General features: G+C 41.7%; 1 protein-coding gene across 1 annotated transcript in view; it reads left to right on the top strand.

Moving 5' to 3' along the window:
* Positions 1–8,481: 8,481 nt before the first annotated feature.
* LOC311341613 (uncharacterized protein) overlaps positions 8,482–24,359 on the top strand; it is a gene marked incomplete at its 3' end in the record, with an annotated part of 34,760 nt that continues 18,882 nt past the window's right edge. The window contains exons 1-6 of the mRNA XM_084466428.1: positions 8,482–8,746; positions 14,847–14,942; positions 21,067–21,156; positions 21,649–21,942; positions 23,003–23,092; positions 23,585–23,878. Coding sequence (XP_084322554.1) covers positions 8,740–8,746; positions 14,847–14,942; positions 21,067–21,156; positions 21,649–21,942; positions 23,003–23,092; positions 23,585–23,878 — 871 coding nt within the window. The 5' untranslated portion in view covers positions 8,482–8,739. The remainder of the gene's footprint in view (positions 8,747–14,846; positions 14,943–21,066; positions 21,157–21,648; positions 21,943–23,002; positions 23,093–23,584; positions 23,879–24,359) is intronic.

The following is a 24,359-nucleotide window of genomic DNA, read 5'->3' as shown; positions in this document are numbered from 1 at the left end:
TTTCTTCCTGTGTTGGACGGGGTCATGCTGGTTGTTGCCACCTAGAGGATGGGAGGAGTAACTTTTTTTTCCACCAGCGCTGTATTTGATTCCCAAAGATTGGTCAAATAGGGTTTTCAAAAAAATACACAATATGACAACTTTATTGACTTTTAGCTCTTCCAAATTGTGTAATTTGGTTGTTCTAAAGGTTTGCATGATGGGTCCTGGATATCTGTTGATGGCTGAGGTCTGGGATGAGGCCATGAACTACATTTACATTTAGGGCATTTAGAAGACGCTTTTATCCAAAGCCACCTAATAGCGCAAAGGAGCTGTAAGAGGATGTACAGACTGTCAGGCACAGTTTTTTCTGCATGATGCTGATCTATTCCTCCAATAACATCATGTGTTGGGGACTCCCTGATGTCTGCCTTGACCTTTACCGACACCCGATACAGCCAACTCAGTATCTCAGTGTCCTTGTCTGTTCCACAGCTAGCCATTGTCATCCCTTTAGCATCATCTTGTTTGTCATCCATTAATTTCTTCATGTTAAGAAGAGCAGTTCCAGCTGTCATTTCAGGAAATATCATGATGGAATCAGTTGGTTTTAATGATTGAACAAATAGTGCTTTTCCCTGAAGCAACTTTTCAAGCTTTGTCTTGAAACGCTGACCTTTGTATATTCCTGGTTCCAAATCAAAGTCTCCCAGAAAATTACAGTATCTTTCCCAAACTGTTTTCAATGAGTATATTTCACCTCTGGCAAGTCCTGCTCTAAGCTCATCTGCCACATTGTGTAAGCAAATAGAATATGGATCACCTGTTCTTGATGAATTGCTCTGATACTTCCTGAGGAACTCCCTGTAGCAGATAAGATGATACTTGCCTTCTGCGGCAATCAAGTCATTGACTCCTGCAAGCCTCAATCGCAATTGTGCGTCTTGTTGAGCTAGATCAAGAATCTTTTTAGATGTAGTCATGACTTGGATGTTTTGAAGTTTGTCCTCAGGCTTGTCTTTCTGACAGAAAATACATTTTTCCCAAGACACTGAAGGCATCGAACTTCTAGTGGTGATTGGTTAGCAGTTGCTTGCAAGTTTGAGTGACTTCTTTTCACTTTCAAAGCGTTTCTTCAGGCGGGAAATAAAAGTCACATTTGTAAAAGCTGCATAGCATGTTTTGTGCCATTTTATCTTTTCAGTTTCTGTGTTCAGAAACTCCTCAATTCTCTCCAGGGCATCAGCATACTCCACGTCTTGGTATTTCGCCCGTTCATTTGCTCTCAATCTAATACACTTTAGCCCATTCTCAGAAGGATTTCTTAGGGCTTGATCTTGTCTGTATTTTCCATATTTGTCTTGACAAATGAAACATTTTTCCCAATCAATATCTCTTCCTATTTGTTTTTCTTTGGACACTAGGCTTACAGCTCCCTCTGGATCCATGCTATCTCATCTGAAAGGCAAATAAATGTTTCACTACACTAGTCTGATTGGTTTCTGAGTGGATCACTACAATGTCATCTGACATAAGCTGAGGGCTTGGCTATCTAACAAACTGGTTAACAATTAATAAATGATGAACATATTTCCATTGCACATCTGCACAAAACTTAATTTCCCTATTAGTAAGTAAGCTAGTAATACTTAAAGTAAATTAGCCTATAGCTATCTGTCTGGGAAGTATAGCTAGTTGGAAAACAGTTTAGCTTACCTGTTTCTGGCAACATTTGATGGTAGAATCTTGAGGTAAATGTTTGTGTAGACAAATAGACCATGTTAATCTGTTGTGTGATTCACTCCTTTATAAAGTTTTGTTCAGACTGTTGACACTGTGATCATCTTCACTGGATCTGCTGCCTCATGCCAAATCACAGCTGTGCTGACACAACAGTGCCCCTTGTGGTGTGATACTCTTGTGGTATTTATTGATAATTATTTTTTAATGATCATGCTATCACATAAATTGGATTATATTGAACATTTGCCCAAAATTACAGTAGGAAACATGGAAGAAAATGGAAGCACTTTGGAAAAAAAATCTGTTTTTACCACTTTTAAGAATATAGTGTTAAAATGGACAAAAATACATTTTCTAAGCTGACAACCTGGCTAGAACACATGTTGAGGGGTTAAATATGAATACTGGATAGGTTGTATGCTTGTACCAAAAAGTGTCTGACAAAGTTTTAATATCAGTTTTGGCCCCCTGACTACTAAACTGACATCACACGCTCGCTCTCCTCGCTCGTCCACTCGCTCGTCCACACACACACACACACACACACACACACACACACACACACACACACACACACACACACACACACACACACACACACACACACACACACACACACACACACACACACACACACACACACACACACGCTACTCTCACTTATTATTGACAACAGTTAGCTGAACATTATAGGGTCATGGCCTTCCACTCCCTGTTTTCTCAGTTAAACACAGAAATCAACTACATTTGTCCCAGTGTTTGTTAGATGTGAAATAAAAAAAAAGACGCTCTCTTTCTCCAGTAACGCAGGCGTTTTCGACTCCTTTCTTATTCGTCGTTTCTTCTATTTGTCTGTGACTCCAATGCTCCAATCTTTCACCGATCGATGCGAATGCAACGGAATATATGATGCATCGCTGCAGCAACATTTAAGATGATCGCGATGAGTTCTGCCCATTCTGCCTCCATTGCTGTCTGTCAGTCAGACCAAAACACACCTGAGTGACAGGGGCCGTCGTGGACCCTACGTCATATCCCGCCCCTTGCAAGCCCGGCCCCCTAAACCGTACATACGTACATACATACATACATACATACATACATACATATATATGTGTGTTATCGGTTATTCGGTATCGGCCTTTAGGAGCTGAAAGTTATCGGTTATGGTATCGGTTAAAAAAAAAGTTATCGTGCATCCCTACTACATACATACATACATACATACATACAACAACAAAAAACAACAACAACATAATATCAAAATACTAGGACGAATGGAAATACGTTTAGAGTTTAAAATAAGTTTTGCCTTTCCTATACTATTTTTGTTTCAATATCAGCTGACCACATCACATCAGTGCGAGAAAGTCTTGTCTTCACTTTCCATCATAAAAACTAAATACAGAAGCAGGATTGAGGCTGAGCCACACCTGAGACTGAAGCTGACCTCAATGTATCCAGACATCGCAGGACTGTGTTTGCAGAGGCAGGCGCGCCCGTCTCATGAGGCTTATGGAAGTTCAGTTATCAGCGGGCTGGCCAACTTTCAATATTATTTGTATTTAGCCTTACATGTTCAAACAGGTTGTTGGTACACAGTTATTCTTATTCTTGTTATTCTTAATGTTCTCACTTGTTGTGTACGTGTGTGTCTCTGTGTCTGTTCTAGTGCTACCACTTTGTACAGCTGACCACAGTTGACAATAAATAATATATTTTTTAAGACTAAATGTGCCTCTGGCGTGAACTGTGTGTAGCAGAATAGGACCGCAGGCCTACGCTACTGTAGTTTGTTATATTTTATAACATTGTTCCTAATGATGGTACTTGGGGAGACAAATATTTTCTGAGGTGGTACACGGTATAAAAAGTTTGAGAACCACTGGAATAGAGGATATGGAAGAAAATTTACCTTACATTATTATGCTAACATATACTTTTCATCTGGCCTATATGCTATATAAATATAATAATGGTGAAGAAAAGCTTAAGAAGACAAGTCACCACTCCTCTTTAACTGTGGCATGGAGGGTGCCATAAGGTCTGTTGATTAACTTATCTGTGTTTGCCCACTAACATAGAGGTCAAGGATCAGGGTGACCTGAGGCTAGTCTAGGGGCAAGGACAAGCCGGACACCCCATTCTAGTGTCGTACCTGTAAACATGGTGTGTGCAGGAGATATTGTAAATAACAACATCCTCGATGGACAGAAAGGGAGATATAAGGAGGGGCCCGTGACTAGCTCTCCAGTTCTTTGTCAAACCAACTCGGCTTTGCTCTTACTTGTTCGCGAGTAAAAATAAAGTCTTTTGTCATTCTTGCTCCGGTCTCCTCGAACTCTCTTATTTAAAGTTTTAGTGTTAAATGCGGTTTATCTACCTCTACCTCAAGGATCTCCCCTGTGCTCCGGAGTGACGGATCTCCTGGATAATGGGTTACCGTGGGATGCGCTTCACAAAGTGTGTATTTAATGTAGCAGCGACCCAGTGGCGTAATAAGCCAACGACGGGCCCGTAAGCAGGATGCGGGCGGACGGGATTGTTGACGGGGGGAGGGGGTGTGTTGGATTGCGGGCGGACTGGATTAGGATTGTTGATTGTTGACATTTCTATACGGCAATTCACCATGACGTCACACTATGTTCTTCCGGGTGGCAAAAGCCGATGCGTTCTCCGTTGGCACCACTAGTAAACAAACCCTTCCACGATCGAGAAAACAGAGTAAATGGCTTGAATTAATGATTTTCTTCTTGCGGGGTGCTACGGGACGTCTCATTAATATATATATATATATATATATATATATATATAATATTATATTATATTAATATATATATATATAGTTTTCGTCATCGTTTCAACTTCAGATCAACAACAATGTTTTGTTGACTGTGTGACATAGTCTTTATTGTTATTTATTTATTTATTATTTATTATTATTATTATTTGTGTTTACAGCCGGCTGGATGGCTTCAGGTCAGTGGTAGCCGCTCGTTCTGCCACCCGGAAGTGTCGTTACGGCTATTGTTTACTAACATTCTGAAATGCCGTTGCGCTGAATCAGGGCCCGGGCGGTAAGATGAAGTCGCTGGGGTGGGTGGAGCCCTCTGAAGATTGACCGGGCCCCCTAATTGGTCGGGGCCCGTAAGCGACTGGAGTAGGCCTACCTGCTTACAGATAGTTGCGCCACAGCAGCGACCCCAGTCTCATTTGAAGTGCAGAGACCCCGAGCACCGTGACAGCACAACCCCAAGAGAAGCGCCCTGCAACAGACGGGGAATTACGTCACGGGAAGGAGCCCCTCACCCCACCCTGCAAGATAGAGGAAGTTTGGCTTAAAAACGTAAACAACAGAAAAGTAGATGATATTGGTCCATATTGCATCCGAACGACTTTCGACTTACGTGAAATCGAAAGTATGGCAGGTAAGCCGAGTTTGTCTTAAAGTAGCCTACCTTTTGTTGTGTTACCCTCCTATATGTATGTTGCGATATGCATTTTCTTTCCGAAGTATTGCGATCGATCAGTGTGGTCAGAGTTTAGTTGTAGGGTCTACTGTAGTGGTCTGTCTGTGCTATTGAACATTACTTAATGTGGACTGGGTTCAGATCCAGGGGCCGTATTCACAAATAATCTTTTTTCCTATAAAAGCAATAGCATAGTTCACTGAAGCCTAAAAATATGTTGTAGGCTATTATAGGCTACCACAGTTAAGGGGGTCGCCGTCCCTCCGCTGCGCGTCGGGACGGACAACCAGGCCCGGTTCCAGAACAGAATGCCCCGGGGTGCATCTGAGATTACAGGGGGTGCACCAGTACTATAGTAAAACCAGCTACCCAGCTTCAGTTCAGACTTCGCTTTTTACACAGGCCTTTCTACCAGTAGATTGACAAGCACTTCTGGGTAGTTCTACTGACATGTTGGGACAAAAACATTTACTGTGCTTAAAAGATGGTATCACATCATGTCTTGTGATGTGGAGAACATTTCAGCTGCAACGTTAGCTTATTGATATCCAAGCTTTGCATATGAGAATGAATTAATAATGGTTAAATTAAATCAAATTTGAAAAGGCTCAAGAGGTTCACATACTTTCAAGCAGCACTGTAGCCTTGTGAGACCAAATCATTTAACAACATAAACATAAAACATAAAACATGCTCTGTATTTATATAAGTGAACCACTAAATGTCACAAAATAATTTTACATTATCATTCACAAGATAATGCTTGAAATATATCACTTCATGTCTAATACATCTAGATTATATGGAACCTTTTGAATTAAATTACAAAAAAATAGCTTTTCCCTGATATTCTAATATTATGAGATGCACCTTTATGTGAACCACTTATGTCAATAAGTGCTTATTCTGCTGCCCAAAACTTTTATTGCTGACAGATAAAACCCAATTCGGAATGTTATTTTCACAAAAAGTAATTAGTAATACATAGTGCCTTTCTTAAAGTTCACAAGATTGTAAATAAATACAATCAAAACACAATTGGCAATTATGGGTTCTTATGAACAACACAGTGGCGCCGGCAAAGGCTGCTTGTCCGGGAGTGAGAGCGGCGCCGGCAAAGGCAGCGAGTCGGGCAGGATTGAGCTAGCGTTGCTAGTGCTAGTGTTCACAACGGTTATACAGTCTGATGTATTGGATTCTTTTGCTGTGTTCTTTTTTATTTTCGGATATCCATTGTAAATGCCTAATTGTTGCTGCCGAAGAAGTTTAATGTCACTGACGTGCGCGCCGCCGGACGGGGCGCAGTTCACGCGCACCTGTCATAATAATAATAACGTTCTTATCGGTTTAGTGAACAAAATAAATGCAGCAAACAACGGTATTTAATGGAACAATTAGTTTTGTGAGCAAGTGTTTTATTTTTTTTAATCATATTTATAAAAAAAAAATAATAATTCACTCCCTCCTTTTTTCAATTGAGGGTGCAAACAATTTTTTTGGGGGTGCAATGCATGCTTATGCACCCCCGTAGAACCGGGCCTGCGGACAACGCCCCTTAACTGGTATAATGAGCACATTCCACAGCCTGTCGTGATCTATTGCTTAAATATTAAACCTTTATAATAGTTGGGCCATTCTCATTACTCGTTGCCATACCCTACAGCTTTCTTTCTTTCTGGGTCTGGATTTCCAGGCTACCGTTTGCGTATAAAAGGGCACAAGCAAAGGGAAATGCCTCAGTTTTTCAAAATAACATTTCCCTATAGAGAATGATGGCTGGTTTAGGCAGCCTCACCTGGACCGAGTCAGACTGATTGCATTCTGGGGCTGAGTGAGGCTGGCACACCCTTTGCACATTGAGCAAAAAATGTGGACAGGACAAGCCATCACCACACACACTCTGTGTGTAGCAGAATAGGACCGCAGGCCTACGCTACTGTAGTTTGTTATATTTTATAACATTGTTCCTAATGATGGTACTTGGGGAGACAAATATTTTCTGAGGTGGTACACGGTATAAAAAGTTTGAGAACCACTGGAATAGAGGATATGGAAGAAAATTTACCTTACATTATTATGCTAACATATACTTTTCATCTGGCCTATATGCTATATAAATATAATAATGGTGAAGAAAAGCTTAAGAAGACAAGTCACCACTCCTCTTTAACTGTGGCATGGAGGGTGCCATAAGGTCTGTTGATTAACTTATCTGTGTTTGCCCACTAACATAGAGGTCAAGGATCAGGGTGACCTGAGGCTAGTCTAGGGGCAAGGACAAGCCGGACACCCCATTCTAGTGTCGTACCTGTAAACATGGTGTGTGCAGGAGATATTGTAAATAACAACATCCTCGATGGACAGAAAGGGAGATATAAGGAGGGGCCCGTGACTAGCTCTCCAGTTCTTTGTCAAACCAACTCGGCTTTGCTCTTACTTGTTCGCGAGTAAAAATAAAGTCTTTTGTCATTCTTGCTCCGGTCTCCTCGAACTCTCTTATTTAAAGTTTTAGTGTTAAATGCGGTTTATCTACCTCTACCTCAAGGATCTCCCCTGTGCTCCGGAGTGACGGATCTCCTGGATAATGGGTTACCGTGGGATGCGCTTCACAAAGTGTGTATTTAATGTAGCAGCGACCCAGTGGCGTAATAAGCCAACGACGGGCCCGTAAGCAGGATGTGGGCGGACGGGATTGTTGACGGGGGGAGGGGGTGTGTTGGATTGCGGGCGGACTGGATTAGGATTGTTGATTGTTGACATTTCTATACGGCAATTCACCATGACGTCACACTATGTTCTTCCGGGTGGCAAAAGCCGATGCGTTCTCCGTTGGCACCACTAGTAAACAAACCCTTCCACGATCGAGAAAACAGAGTAAATGGCTTGAATTAATGATTTTCTTCTTGCGGGGTGCTACGGGACGTCTCATTAATATATATATAATATTATATTATATTAATATATATATATAGTTTTCGTCATCGTTTCAACTTCAGATCAACAACAATGTTTTGTTGACTGTGTGACATAGTCTTTATTGTTATTTATTTATTTATTATTTATTATTATTATTTGTGTTTACAGCCGGCTGGATGGCTTCAGGTCAGTGGTAGCCGCTCGTTCTGCCACCCGGAAGTGTCGTTACGGCTATTGTTTACTAACATTCTGAAATGCCGTTGCGCTGAATCAGGGCCCGGGCGGTAAGATGAAGTCGCTGGGGTGGGTGGAGCCCTCTGAAGATTGACCGGGCCCCCTAATTGGTCGGGGCCCGTAAGCGACTGGAGTAGGCCTACCTGCTTACAGATAGTTGCGCCACAGCAGCGACCCCAGTCTCATTTGAAGTGCAGAGACCCCGAGCACCGTGACAGCACAACCCCAAGAGAAGCGCCCTGCAACAGACGGGGAATTACGTCACGGGAAGGAGCCCCTCACCCCACCCTGCAAGATAGAGGAAGTTTGGCTTAAAAACGTAAACAACAGAAAAGTAGATGATATTGGTCCATATTGCATCCGAACGACTTTCGACTTACGTGAAATCGAAAGTATGGCAGGTAAGCCGAGTTTGTCTTAAAGTAGCCTACCTTTTGTTGTGTTACCCTCCTATATGTATGTTGCGATATGCATTTTCTTTCCGAAGTATTGCGATCGATCAGTGTGGTCAGAGTTTAGTTGTAGGGTCTACTGTAGTGGTCTGTCTGTGCTATTGAACATTACTTAATGTGGACTGGGTTCAGATCCAGGGGCCGTATTCACAAATAATCTTTTTTCCTATAAAAGCAATAGCATAGTTCACTGAAGCCTAAAAATATGTTGTAGGCTATTATAGGCTACCACAGTTAAGGGGGTCGCCGTCCCTCCGCTGCGCGTCGGGACGGACAACGCCCCTTAACTGGTATAATGAGCACATTCCACAGCCTGTCGTGATCTATTGCTTAAATATTAAACCTTTATAATAGTTGGGCCATTCTCATTACTCGTTGCCATACCCTACAGCTTTCTTTCTTTCTGGGTCTGGATTTCCAGGCTACCGTTTGCGTATAAAAGGGCACAAGCAAAGGGAAATGCCTCAGTTTTTCAAAATAACATTTCCCTATAGAGAATGATGGCTGGTTTAGGCAGCCTCACCTGGACCGAGTCAGACTGATTGCATTCTGGGGCTGAGTGAGGCTGGCACACCCTTTGCACATTGAGCAAAAAATGTGGACAGGACAAGCCATCACCACACACACTCAGGGAGATCTCCTGAATGGCAACATGTAGCAACAGGTCATGTCTCATGATCAGTGGCGATTTCTCTAAGACTGCAAAGGAAGCTCAGCTTCCCCTAAAATTTCAAAATTAAATGGTCAAATATATACTGTTGTGTTATTTCATTGACTAAAAATGCGTTAGGACACGTCCATCTCGAAGACGAGTTTGTTCAGAATCAGCTGCTTATCGCAGGTCGACTGCATTTGCCTGTTGAAGCTCAGCGTCCATCCACTTCAATAGGGCTCAGGGATATGGGCTTAAATTTGTCTCATTAATATCTGTAAACGCACAGCTGGTGATCTACAAATATTTTTGATTTGCACACGTGTTTTGCTATCCACAAATACAAATTTATAATTTGTAACTTGTATTTTGGTTTTTACATACTTGTAAATATATTGTGTTTTTGTAAATACACAATTTTCCATTTGTAAAAACAAAAAGCCATTTGCAAAACTGAAAATTCTGCTCGTGAAGTATGACTCAGCATTTGTGGATCATTACTCACGCACGCGCATCTCTTTCCTCACTTACGCATTTTTGAGACATTCTTGTCGAAGATCCGCACAGATCCACAAGCAAATAGCTCGTGATTCGCAAGTGGCCTGCCCTCCTCACAAGTAGGTGGCAGTGTTGTTGTATGCATACAAATATTCCTTCCACAAACACAAATTTAGGATTTGTAACTTGTGTGTTGGTTTTTACAAATAAATGTGTATTCGTAAAAAAAAAAAGGCATTCGTAAAACTGAAAATTCTGCTCGTGAAGTATGATTCAGCATTTGTGGATCATTACTCACGCACACGCATCTCTTTCCTCACTTACGCATTTTTGAGACATTCTTGTCGAAGATCCGCACAGATCCACAAGCAAATAGCTTGTGATTCGCAAGTGGCCTGCCCTCCTCACAAGTAGGTGGCAGTGTTGTATGCATACAAATATTCCTTCCACAAACACAAATTTAGGATTTGTAACTTGTGTGTTGGTTTTTACAAATAAATGTGTATTCGTAAAAAAAAAAAGGCATTCGTAAAACTGAAAATTCTGCTCGTGAAGTGTGATTCAGCATTTATGGATCATTACTCACGCACACGCATCTCTTTCCTCACTTACGCATTTTTGAGACATTCTTGTCGAAGATCCGCACAGATCCACAAGCAAATAGCTCGTGATTCACAAATGGCCCGCCCTCCTCAACCAGTAGGTGGCAGTGTTGTTCTATGCATTGATGTAGCTATGGTTTGCATTCTGCTTAAGCGGACTTTCGATTTCGCTGTAAAACCATGGCTGAAGATGGAGCAACCCGGTATCACGCCAAAGCGTGAAATAGATACGTTGGTCCACCTCGCAAAGCGTGTACGTGTAACGTCTTGCCTGATCAAAGCGTGAAGAGTACACGCTTTCTTCCGCCCATCTAAATGAATGGAGGAATAGCACCAACAGGGGGCGAGACATTCTCCCAACATTTGGTGAAATGTTTACGTAGTCTTTATTATCTGATGGGGAAATGCAATATTTTAGGGCAGATTCACCATTAAACGTGTTTCTAATAACATTTCTAGCGAAAAATATACTTTTAACTTGCATAATCTTCAGTCAGTGAATGTGTCTGATCTTTAGTTTGATAATTGATTTATTTTTTTCGGTCTCGCTAAGGATGTTTCAACGATGTCAGGTTGCCTCAGTGCAAACCATAGCTACATCAATGCATAGAACAACACTGCCACCTACTGGTTGAGGAGGGCGGGCCATTTGTGAATCACGAGCTATTTGCTTGTGGATCTGTGCGGATCTTCGACAAGAATGTCTCAAAAATGCGTAAGTGAGGAAAGAGATGCGTGTGCGTGAGTAATGATCCACAAATGCTGAATCACACTTCACAAGCGGAATTTTCAGTTTTACGAATGCCTTTTTTTTTACGAATACACATTTATTTGTAAAAACCAACACACAAGTTACAAATCCTAAATTTGTGTTTGTGGAAGGAATATTTGTATGCATACAACAACACTGCCACCTACTTGTGAGTAGGGCAGGCCACTTGCGAATCACGAGCTATTTGCTTGTGGATCTGTGCGGATCTTCGACAAGAGTGTCTCAAAAATGCGTAAGTGAGGAAAGAGATGCGCGTGCGTGAGTAATGATCCACAAATGCTGAGTCACACTTCACGAGCAGAATTTTCAGTTTTGCAAATGGCTTTTTGTTTTTACAAATGGAAAATTGTGTATTTACAAAAACACAATATATTTACAAGTATGTAAAAACCAAAATACAAGTTACAAATTATAAATTTGTATTTGTGGATAGCAAAACACGTGTGCAAATCAAAAATATTTGTAGATCACCATCTGTGCGTTTACAGATATTAATGAGACAAATTTAAGCCCATACAGGGACGTGCAGAGACCCTTTGAGGGGCAGGGGCTCAAATTCAAAAAAGGGCACATGCAAATAAATTTCTTTTAACAATATATGTCATTTTTATTTTAAATACTGAATTACGCTTTTTCAAACACTTCAAATACTAAATCAACAATTTAACTTAAATTTACAACTTAAAATGAAACATGGAGCCTTACTTCAGACTACATTCACATGAATAAAAAATGCAACTGTGCAAAAAAAAAGTAATTTTACATACATTATTAATACTGTAGAAAGGGCTATATCAAATTGTACATAATCCACAATACTGTACACCTTAAAATTAAATACGGAGCCAAGTTAGAGTTTCACACAAAATGTATCCAAAAAAATGCAACCCTTGTCCAAACAAAATGTAAAGATACAGTATTCAAACTATACTGTTTATAGAAAGTGCAATATGACATTTAACATAATAGTAAATCCACAATACTGTACACCTTAGAATGAAATATGGAGCCTTACATCAGACTATGTTCACACAAATATTATCCATCCAAAATGCAACAATCTGACATCAAACTATGTGACATGAAACGGATTTGGCCATGTCATGTGGCCAAGTAGTTAGGCCTACTACAGAGTACACAGATTCAATATAACGATGTATGCTTTCCCTTTGCAATTTCAAAAGGTTTCCCAGATAGGTTAGCTGTATAGCTAGCTGGTAGGCTATAGAAAATAAACCGAGTGGTAGCCACTTTCACAGGTCAGTTAAAATGATGCTTGTTGAAAAGCTTTTGCTGGCAAACATAGGCCTATACTTCAAAATGACACTACAAAACGAGATAACTGTTAGTTTATTTAGCATTATCAACTTAATGGTTTTGGAAACAACTGTCTGTGTCTGACTCTGTAGTGATCTTACCCTGCGTTGTACCGTCTCTTAAAACAACAAGCGCATCTTGCAGGCAGGCAAATTGTGAAAGGTCACGTTGATAGCCTATGACGTCACCCAGCGGCAGCAGTGCACTGAGCGCCGCTAAACGAGGCTACAAAGTACAAACTTTACTTCTATATTATTGCTTTTAGACATTTTTATTTTCGAATAATTGATTCACATGTTAATGTTTAATTGTTCATGTGTAATTTTACAAAGCATTGAAAATTTAAATGACCACTCAAAAGGGCACTTTGGTCCTTCAGAGGGAAAAGGGCAGGGGCTCGGGCACCCATAGCCCCCCCTCTGCACATGCCTGATGGGGCTGCATAGAACAGCTTTTTTTAGTGCGTCGAAAGTCGACGGTCATTGGATAATGCTGCGATTATGTCCATCCCACGGACGCTCAGCGTCTCTGGGGGTGAATGGAGGAGTGGGCTGGCCTGGACTATGGGCTTCTGCGTGATGATTGGAGGGTCTGCGAAAGACGGACTTGCCGTTTGATTGACAGCGAATTTGAACTATAAAAAATCGCCGGAGCTCTCTTCATTTTCTCTTCATTTATTGTTTGTTTTCTCTCTCTTTTTAACGTGCATAGCCTACAATGTCATTATCGTGGTCTGCACAAACTTGGCATCATGCGTGTATTCTGTTAACTGCACTGTCCATAACTATTTGATATGACTTCATTTGTAGCCTAGGCTACAAATTTTTTCCTTATTTTTTGTTGATTTAGTGGGCTCGTTTGTGGGAAGTTGCGAATGAGTTTCACAGAGACCGCCGGCACTCAACAACCAATCACCGTACTGGCCACTTCTAAACTGCACGAGAATTGACGTAAAAGGGCGTTACTCTTAAGGGGGCGTTACTTTTAATGGATCTTTATGGTCCCACGTTCACGCAACCCAAGGACCACGCAGACGCTTTGACGTAGTCGTGAACGTTTATGGTTCTGCGTCGGGTTTACGTGTTGGTCTTTGTCTTAGGAGCATGCTATTACTTTACAATTGGTCTACCGCTAGTTTTGATTATGGTATGGTATGGATTCTCGCAACTTGAAAGCTGAATACGACTCAAACAATGTGCAACAAAAACAGAAGATAGGCTGCTAGTTGGTCGTCGTTGTCCATTCTGGTCATTACATCCAAAGTCTATGGTGACCGAATACAAAACGTCTCCACTTTTTACCAATTACTAGCGAGTAAAAAAAAGGTTACGGCTATGAAGGCAAAAGTTACATGGTTTGCCTTTGATTTTTTGCATACAAAGCGTATTGCCGGAAATAATGTAGTTAGCAGACCAATCACAGCCCTTGCGGCTGCGTTGCCTCGACGCAAGGTTACAATTTTTGGGAGGCTCACGTCAGGGCCTTGCGGTGGACGCAAGGAGGGTCCGCAAGGACGTAAGGGGTCCGTAACCCCCTTGCGTTGCGTCAACGTGTTCACTCTTAGTGAACTACTTTAGTTCACTAAGAGTGAACTACCATAAGTTCACTTTTAGTTTATTAGTTCACTCTTAGTGATTTATCCTTAGTATGAGTAGGTCTCAGCGGCTGTGTGAATTACTTTTAAGAAAAAACTCCTACGTAAAAACTTTTAGCATGAGTTAGGAGCACTCCTGGTAAGATAAAAAGCTTTGTGAATACGGCCCCTGGTGTAACTCCTGTAGTTCATGTTTATCTCCTCACTGTCTGTGGTATCAGAAGTTCACTCACTTTCACACTCAACTCTTTTTTGTTTTGCACTATACAGGGTGTGTGTTGTACATATACTTTGAGCCAGTGAACCCAAAACTTTTGTTTTTAATCGTTATTTGTCTTATATGATCCTTAACATATTGATCTATGTCATCACTTGATGAAGAAAGGTAAAGAAACAAGTTTTATTTCTCTGTAGGGATCCTTTCCATAATGAACGCATCACTCCAGTATTATGTCTCCTCCATTGACTCCTTCTCTGCTCACCTGTTGACTTCAAGGTCTCAATCTGTGGGCTTCAGATGTTAAGTCGTAGAACTTTGTAGAGGATCCTTCATAGAGAAATGTAGTATTTAAAAAAAAAGTTATATTTGCCATTTCTCTTCATTTGTCTTTCAGGATTTGTAAATAGAGTTATGAAGTGGGTGACCGGGAGAGGGTCTGCGGAGCCATCCTTGCCTTCGCCAAGCGTAGAGGGGAGTGGCAAATTCATGGGTGAGTTGAATGCCCGGTATTACACATGGAAGTGAAATAGTCACTCAAATTAATCTATTGAATCATGGTCCTGAACACAAAATCTCAAATTTGACCTAATGCATTAAATTGGGTTAGGGTCTCACCCTCTACATTGATTATTTCACTACCTGTCCTTACATTTCTCTCATCTCTGATTGTCCCTCACCTTAATTATCTCACCTGTCCCTCGTTAACATTCCCCTCCTAGTGTATTAGACAGCGTGTTTCCCTTCCGCTTTGTTTCAAGCGTCCCAGCATTTACTCAGCATCCCATTTACTCCCGACTATGCCTTTACCTTCTCCCTGCCGGATTTGCCTGATCTCCAACTGATTTCCTGTTTACTGTCCTATCTTCTAGTAAAGACCATTCTTTATACCCAGATGTTTGCTTCCTGAATCTGGCTATTGAGTCCTATTTCCCCTGTTGCTCACCTAGGCGTTAGGCCTTTTGCAGCAATAGGAAGCCAGCCTGTGGTTCCCAAACTTATGAGAGCAAAGACGGCAAAAGTCTAGAACATATGTCATAAACACATGACTTAAGTCTTCATTAAGTTGTCATGCAGGGATTAAAAAATGAGTTGATCAATGGTTGCAAAAGCAGGTGTTAAAGCCCTGACACAATGGATTATTTCTCCAAAAAATATCCACTAAAGAATCAAGGTGGTTCAGAAGTTAGTGGTTTAACAAATTTCTCCTACAGGGGATTAGTAAAGTTGTATCGTATCGTAAGAGCAGGAGGTACGCTAGCTAACTATTGAGGACCATGATAGTGCGAAAGTAATCTGGTCCAGCCCATCCAAGTGTTGTGCTACCCGGTATTACACTTGTAACAATTCAGACTAAAATGGATCTATTTAATCGTTTTCCTGAACACCAAATCTAAAATGTTTTGTGTTCCAAAGCACAACTGAACCTATGAATTTAAATTGGGTTCTGCTTTGACAGCAGGAGGCAGCCAGCCTGTGGTTCCCCCACTTTAATTTGTCAGGCCCCCCTTTGGTCAAAATAGGTCATGAATTTTGTTAAAGGTGCCATGACATGCCACCAGGTGTGGTGTGATTAGCCATTACAAGCCATTTTGGAAATCAGCCCCTTAAGACATCACAGGTGGGCGTGTCCACCTAGATGTGTGGCGGATAGATGAGCAACGTTTGCTACAGTCCCCTGGGTAGGCTGGTAGACTGATTTATCCAGCACACATCTAGGTAGACACGCCCACTTTCTGCCCCTTGTGAAGTCATAAGGGGCAGATTTCCAAAACAGCTGGTGAACAAAAGAGTGGTTCAGTCTAACCTTTTTGAATGTTGGAACCCTATATCTCCAGTTTGATGGTAGCAGGTTGTACTTTGTGTTTAGGACGTGGTTGGGGTTGGAGGAAATGTTAGCCGAACTCAGAATGTTTTTATGGTAGGCTGATTCATAAAGTTTCTGGAAGCAAACTCTTGTACCATGTGGTGTTACAGTACTGTAAAACACTCATAATCACAGCTACAAAAAAATAAATTATAAAATAATTTGTTGACTTGCTCCGAAAGATCTGAGTCGGCGGAGGAACCAGATTCTTTGTTTAGTTTTATTGCAAATTTTGTCTATGTGGTTTTTCCATGATAGCTGATGGTCTATGGTTACCCCCAAGTATCTAAATGAGGACACCCGCTTGTTTTTTCTTGATGGATGACAAGAGAAACTGAATGACAGTCAGGTAGTGAGCCAAATACAATCTCCTCTGTTTTCTTGGTGTTTATCAGAAGTGCATTATTGTCTACTCGACCAGTTTGTTCACAACAAGATGGTGAACCTCAGGTTTTTCGGAGTTACTCAACAAAATTAATAATACAGTATTGTCAGAGTATTTTATTATAAATTGATTTGCTGTGTCTGTACGACAATCATCTGTGTAGAACATAGGGATGTAACGGTTACCGGTGTAATGGTAAACCGCGATAAAAATGTTGTCAATAACAATTACCGTTTTCATTTCAAATAAAATTATTATCGCGGTGGATAACCTCACCCGCGGTGTGGAAACCGTGTGCTTACATCCTTCCCAGCGCTTCATCCGAGCAGTGTTTGTAATAACGCAGTTTAAAATAACAGCTTTAGGTAACGCCGTTATTTTTTCAGAAACGGGGTAATCTAACTAATAAATTTTTCCGTCGTTACAACGCCGTTACCGTTACTGACAGTTAAATGAGGTGCGTTACTATGAATTGATTGAATAAACTGTGTAATCCGAATGCACCCCTGGCTGCACACACAACGGAGGAGACCGGGTGGGTTAAGTAAGGGATAATCACCGAGAGGCAGGGCAATAAACAGTTTGATATGCCCGGCTAGTGGACGGTAAGCCATCACCGAGCCGCCCTGCCTTGAGGTGATTATCCCGTTTATTCTACTTCTTGCTTGCTAACATAATAAAACAATTCAAATACTTTAATAATTCTGCTTTTTCTTATTCGTATTGCATGCTTATTAAATGTATACTCTGCTTGAGTTCATCTCCCTCAAAAAGTAGTCCCCTTTAGAACTACGGTGAATAACGTTAGCTCAGCTGTAACTTATTAGTTTCTATAGCAACCACACAAGGCTGTATCTGATCACTAGTTTAATAACGTAGTTATTTGACTGACCCTCCGATAGATTTCCGACACATTTTAGAAACTTTTTTAAACAAGGTTTATTTTTACAATGTTTTAAATTTCTGTGATAGAAAAAAAATACAAGTGGTGTATTGATCTACTATTTGATGACGCTGTGCTCAGTCAGCGGGCAACCTGCCGGGTTAATGCCCTCCTCCCAGCCAATCAGAATCAAGCATTCTTAAACGAAGTAGAATAACAACAAGATAAGCGATTATGATTGGCTAAGGCAGAGTTGTGTTTCATGGTAGCCAATCGGAGCCAGTGTTTTTACACACAAGCCATACGCGTGGATACGCGTGCCACACGCACACGCACACACAAACACCGAACAGATTCGATGAAGCAGTAGAAATGGCGAGTCCGGAGAAATCCGATGAAAAGTTGGCATTTTCAAGGTGGAGATATAAGCACTACTTCAAATTCATTGAGGTCAAAGGCAAGAATGTGCATGTAAAGTGAACACTATGTCCAGGAGCAAAGACTTTGTCGACATCCGTTGTAAGCAACTCTAATTTAATGAAGCATCCCACAACGACGCACGCATCTACAAAGCTACTTTTTTTTTTTACAGTAACGCAAATAATTACTTTCCCTGGTAACTAGTTACTTTTATTATAGAGTAATTCAGTTACTAACTCCGTTATATAGGAGTTCAGCAGATGATCAGCCTGGGCTTCCCTCAAGCCTGATGTGCGGGGAAATTAACCAGGGCCCCGTTTCCCAAAAGCATCGTTAGCCTAACGACGTCGTTAAAACCGTCGTACGATCATCGCAGAATTTTCGGACCGTTTCCCGAAAGCATCGTTAGGTAACAACGTCGTTAAAACCCTCGTAGCTAACAACGGCTACAGGGGTACTCGTAGAGCACTAGGATGTATCGTTACTATAGCCTCAGTGGAGTCACCAGCTGGAAATTCCGTGTATTGGATGTGTTTTATTAAAACACGTCATCCAATACCACTGAATGTCCAGCTGGTGCTATTTTGCAATACCCCAAAAACAGTGGTTCCCGCATATATATTACTCGTAGACTACTGTTAGATTTAAACAGCAAAGACAGAGACATGTTAGAAGTCAACAAAAATATAACTTATTGCAGCAATTTAAAATTCCAAAAAGAAATGTAGGCCTACCGATGAAACGCCACGTCACAAGGCAACCCTATCACAAGGCATATAATAAAATCAAATGATTCCATTGCTCGTGTGGGAGGTCGCTTGCGAGCGGCACTTGCTGTCTCCCTCTGATTTTAATTGAACCATTGTGGTTAAAATGTCCTCATATTGATCAATGACAGAAGACATGCTGAGACCAGCGGGTGTCGGATCATTTCTCCAGGCATTTTTTGTTGCGATTGTTTGCCATAAAGCACTGTAGGTGAGGCTGTGATGAAGTTCACTATTTATTGGACCGTGTCTAGACAGTTACGAACATCCCTGACCTTAGTGGAGTGCACAATCGCCAAGTTGAGAGCGTGGTTTCTGCAGTGAACGTAGACTGCTGCGGGAAACTGTGCTGCGATGTGTGCCTTTCCCGCTTACATTGCCCGCACCATCATACCCCTGCCCAACAATATTGGCAGGAATCGATCTAGACCAGCAACAGCAATAGCCGTGTCAATGCCTCTGCGTTTGAATGATAATGAATTAATGGAACATTGGATTTTTAACGTTGACACCAAAGTTTCTAGAGAGTGCACGGTGCGCCAATCACTGAATGAATGAATGAAACCTTATGCGGAATCAGAGAAAGTCTGCCCTCTTTGCGGCGCAAAGCATGTTTCAGAAATCAGCACATTTAAATAAATGCTATAGTTGTCACACAGACACATGCTATTTTTTATTTTTGTAATATGGAATTATTTCAGGGGAGAAAATGCCGAGAAGGATTAGGACTGATATAGCATATGTCGGCCTAGACCAAATCAATTGTGTTTTAATATTTGTAGCATTCATCTTAGTCTATTCTTTTCGTAGGCTACTCTGCTGTTGGCCTTGATGGCCTTGACAAAATATAGTTTAATCCTGCGTCTCCCCCTCCTACTGAGCCCATTTCAGCAACGTGTCAGTAGACAGCTACAATCCTACGACGTCGTAAGAGCAGAGCACATGCGTTCATGTTAAGATGAGTTTCGGGAAACGCTCCCCTAAAATTAACGATGCATCATGAGATCCATCGTACGATGGATCGTACGAGCATGGATCCATCGTTATCGGGAAACGGGGCCCAGATCTCTCTGTCTTAAGTAGTAGTAGTCGCCGTCGTCGTAGTAGTATTTATACACAAGAGTCAAAGTACAAAATAACTCCCACTATCGGTTGTAGCCGGGCGCTGAGCGGGGGAAGGCGGAGGAGAGGAGGAGGTCGCTGTCACGGCGACCACCGCGAAGCGTCGGCGGGAGACGGAGAGCGAGTAATTGTTTACATATTGTTCTTTATGTCTTGAATGTTTGGATTAAACCTGCACTACTGTAAATGTTCCTGACAAATAAGCTGTTTACATGCTGAACCCTTGTTCCTTTGATGTTAAAAGTTGCACTTTTGATTATAAAATATATAAATAAATATAAACACTTTTAAAAACTATTTCAGTTTGCGTAGGCCTATCAGTGCTTTCTGAACATATTGAACACACTTTTAAAAATACCGCGATAATACCGAAAACCGGGATAATTTTGGTCACAATAACTGTGAGGTTAAATTTTCATACCGTTACATCCCTAGTAGAACGTAAAAAGCATAGCTGAACTCACACAACCCTGGGGAGCCCCCAACATTGGTTGTAATGGCAGATGAATAATAAATAGATCAATTAATAATAGATCAGACCGGGATGGACACAATAACAAACAGACAGTGATCAAGAAAGATAAAGAAACAAGTAAAATTTTTCTGTAGGGATCCGTTCCATAATGGTAAAATATAATGTGAGCCGGTCAGTGGTAAAACAAGCACATTTAGAGGACGTACATCGACAGGCGCTTTGCCCCAAATGATCACATTGCAGCCGGTTTTGGTGGATTACGGCTGCAGTGTTTTCACTCAATACTGGAAGGATCTTAAGAATCACTGTCCGCATTAGTCACTTAGACCCAAAATGATCAGAACATTGGGTTGAGGTTAGGTTGAGAAATCCCGAAGTTTCCTTTAACTCTCTTTCAATCCAAATCTATGAACAGCTGATACTTCAGATAATTCTACACTAACAATACATTCTGATTCCTTGATTCCTCGACTTTGATAAATTACATGAAACGTGACAAACATGATACATAATGGTCATGTTACTTATATTAACAGTGTACTTAATGTAGGCTGTATGTTGGGTTATTTGTGCAATTTTGAACTCACTGACACAATAATGTTTAAGAAGTAATCTGTGGAAGTTAGATGTGACATTTCAGTATTTTGTACAAAAAACGATTTAATGCAATTTGATAATTCTTTTGATTGGTCTTTCAGGATATGTAAAGCATGGTCCTGAACTTGATCCGTGGAGTACTGGAGTAATGGGGTGCTCAAACAGCGGAATTGAGAGTTGGTCCGAGCTTGGTGAGTTGAAATCTCCTAGTTTTAAGAGTAATTAGTCTACCTTAATCACCCTCTATGTCATGGTTCGCTCACCAGATAGAAAGTAGATTGTATAGCAACAATAACATAACTGCTATGCAATGAATAAGTCTGATCAATTCATGTTATGATCAACCCTGCCTATCCATCAGAAGCCTCCTACAACTCATTATCGTCCACTCAGGATTACATTTGTGTGGAATACAACAAGGATTTTGTGCCTGGTTTTCATTGAAAGTCTGATGGTCCTTTATCATATCCTAGTCTTTTGGAATTGGAACATGCCTGACTGAGTGCTGCTGTGTTCCTTGGCTCATTGGGGTTAATGCTAGTGTGACAGGATACCTTTTATAGTTTGGTAACCCTCACCTTAACCCCTCACACCCATTTCTAAAGTGGTAATATCTACATTTTTGTTGAGTGATACATCATCAGAAGGTGGAACTTGACCTGCCTGTGTGTGGATTGTCTTAGGCTTTTTTCGAGACAAAGAAACCCGCTCCGCAGGGCAGGAACTGTCCAATGAGCAGCTCCTGAAGGTGGCCGGAACGCTGGGACAGAAGTGGGAGCATGTGGCCTTCCACCTGGGGCTGAAGACCAAAGATCTGGATGACATCAATGCAGAACATATGACTGTGGCCATGCGGAAATACAAGATGTTGCAGCTGTGGCAGTGCCGAAGACCAGGAAAGGCCACAGCTCAGGACCTGCTGAGAGGTCTGGAAGACCTGGAGGACCTACCGGTCGAGACTTGTCGGTTATTGAAAGGTAACATATTTCACCCACAGGGGCGTCATAGTGGGGGGAAAGCAGGACTGGATACCCAGGGCCCCAATGGGGTAATTCATGTCTTTACTAACTTTAAATTGGCTGAATGAAATGTTCAAGTGACTGAACTTTGTATATAAATAAATAATGGAGGCTCACTGTGACCCCTTACAGAAGGCGCAAAATGGTTTATTCCACCGCTGCACGTGGATTCCCCAAACAGTAACACTGAGTGATAAAAATACCGCGATAATACCGAAAACCGGGATAATTTTGGTCACAATAACTGTGAGGTTAAATTTTCATACCGTTACATCCCTAGTAGAACGTAAAAAGCATAGCTGAACTCACACAACCCTGGGGAGCCCCCAACATTGGTTGTAATGGCAGATGAATAATAAATAGATCAATTAATAATAGATCAGACCGGGATGGACACAATAACAAACAGACAGTGATCAAGAAAGATAAAGAAACAAGTAAAATTTTTCTGTAGGGATCCGTTCCATAATGGTAAAATATAATGTGAGCCGGTCAGTGGTAAAACAAGCACATTTAGAGGACGTACATCGACAGGCGCTTTGCCCCAAATGATCACATTGCAGCCGGTTTTGGTGGATTACGGCTGCAGTGTTTTCACTCAATACTGGAAGGATCTTAAGAATCACTGTCCGCATTAGTCACTTAGACCCAAAATGATCAGAACATTGGGTTGAGGTTAGGTTGAGAAATCCCGAAGTTTCCTTTAACTCTCTTTCAATCCAAATCTATGAACAGCTGATACTTCAGATAATTCTACACTAACAATACATTCTGATTCCTTGATTCCTCGACTTTGATAAATTACATGAAACGTGACAAACATGATACATAATGGTCATGTTACTTATATTAACAGTGTACTTAATGTAGGCTGTATGTTGGGTTATTTGTGCAATTTTGAACTCACTGACACAATAATGTTTAAGAAGTAATCTGTGGAAGTTAGATGTGACATTTCAGTATTTTGTACAAAAAACGATTTAATGCAATTTGATAATTCTTTTGATTGGTCTTTCAGGATATGTAAAGCATGGTCCTGAACTTGATCCGTGGAGTACTGGAGTAATGGGGTGCTCAAACAGCGGAATTGAGAGTTGGTCCGAGCTTGGTGAGTTGAAATCTCCTAGTTTTAAGAGTAATTAGTCTACCTTAATCACCCTCTATGTCATGGTTCGCTCACCAGATAGAAAGTAGATTGTATAGCAACAATAACATAACTGCTATGCAATGAATAAGTCTGATCAATTCATGTTATGATCAACCCTGCCTATCCATCAGAAGCCTCCTACAACTCATTATCGTCCACTCAGGATTACATTTGTGTGGAATACAACAAGGATTTTGTGCCTGGTTTTCATTGAAAGTCTGATGGTCCTTTATCATATCCTAGTCTTTTGGAATTGGAACATGCCTGACTGAGTGCTGCTGTGTTCCTTGGCTCATTGGGGTTAATGCTAGTGTGACAGGATACCTTTTATAGTTTGGTAACCCTCACCTTAACCCCTCACACCCATTTCTAAAGTGGTAATATCTACATTTTTGTTGAGTGGTACATCATCAGAAGGTGGAACTTGACCTGCCTGTGTGTGGATTGTCTTAGGCTTTTTTCAAGACAAAGAAACCCGCTCCGCAGGGCAGGAACTGTCCAATGAGCAGCTCCTGAAGGTGGCCGGAACGCTGGGACAGAAGTGGGAGCATGTGGCCTTCCACCTGGGGCTGAAGACCAAAGATCTGGATGACATCAATGCAGCACATATGACTGTGGCCATGCGGAAATACAAGATGTTGCAGCTGTGGCAGTACCGAAGACCAGGAAAGGCCACAGCTCAGGACCTGCTGAGAGGTCTGGAAGACCTGGAGGACCTACCGGTCGAGACTTGTCGGTTATTGAAAGGTAACATATTTCACCCACAGGGGCGTCATAGTGGGGGGAAAGCAGGACTGGATACCCAGGGCCCCAATGGGGTAATTCATGTCTTTACTAACCGAGATGAGTTTTCTCAGGAGGGTGGCTGGCTTCTCCCTTAGGGATAGGGTGAGAAGTTCAGTCATCCGGGAGGAACTCGGATTAGAGCCGCTGCTCCTTTGCTTAGAAAGGAGTCAGTTGAGGTGGTTCGGGCATCTGGTAAGGTTGCCCACTGGACGCCTCCCTTGGGAGGTGTTCCAGGCACGACCAGTGGGGAGGAGACCCCGGGGAAGACCCAGGACTAGGTGGAGAGATTATATCTCAACACTGGCCTGGGAACGCCTCGGGATCCCCCCGTCAGAGCTGGTCAATGTGGCCCAGGAAAGGGAAGTCTGGGGCCCCCTGCTTGAGCTGCTGCCCCCGCGACCCGACCCCGGATAAGCGGACGACGATGAGGATGAGGATGAGG

Source organism: Micromesistius poutassou (genome assembly GCF_964030765.1).
Source record: "Micromesistius poutassou genome assembly, chromosome: 4".
NCBI classification, from domain to species: Eukaryota; Metazoa; Chordata; class Actinopteri; order Gadiformes; family Gadidae; genus Micromesistius; species Micromesistius poutassou.
Note: the sequence above shows the minus strand (reverse complement) of the source record. Positions and strands in the feature narration are given on the sequence as shown.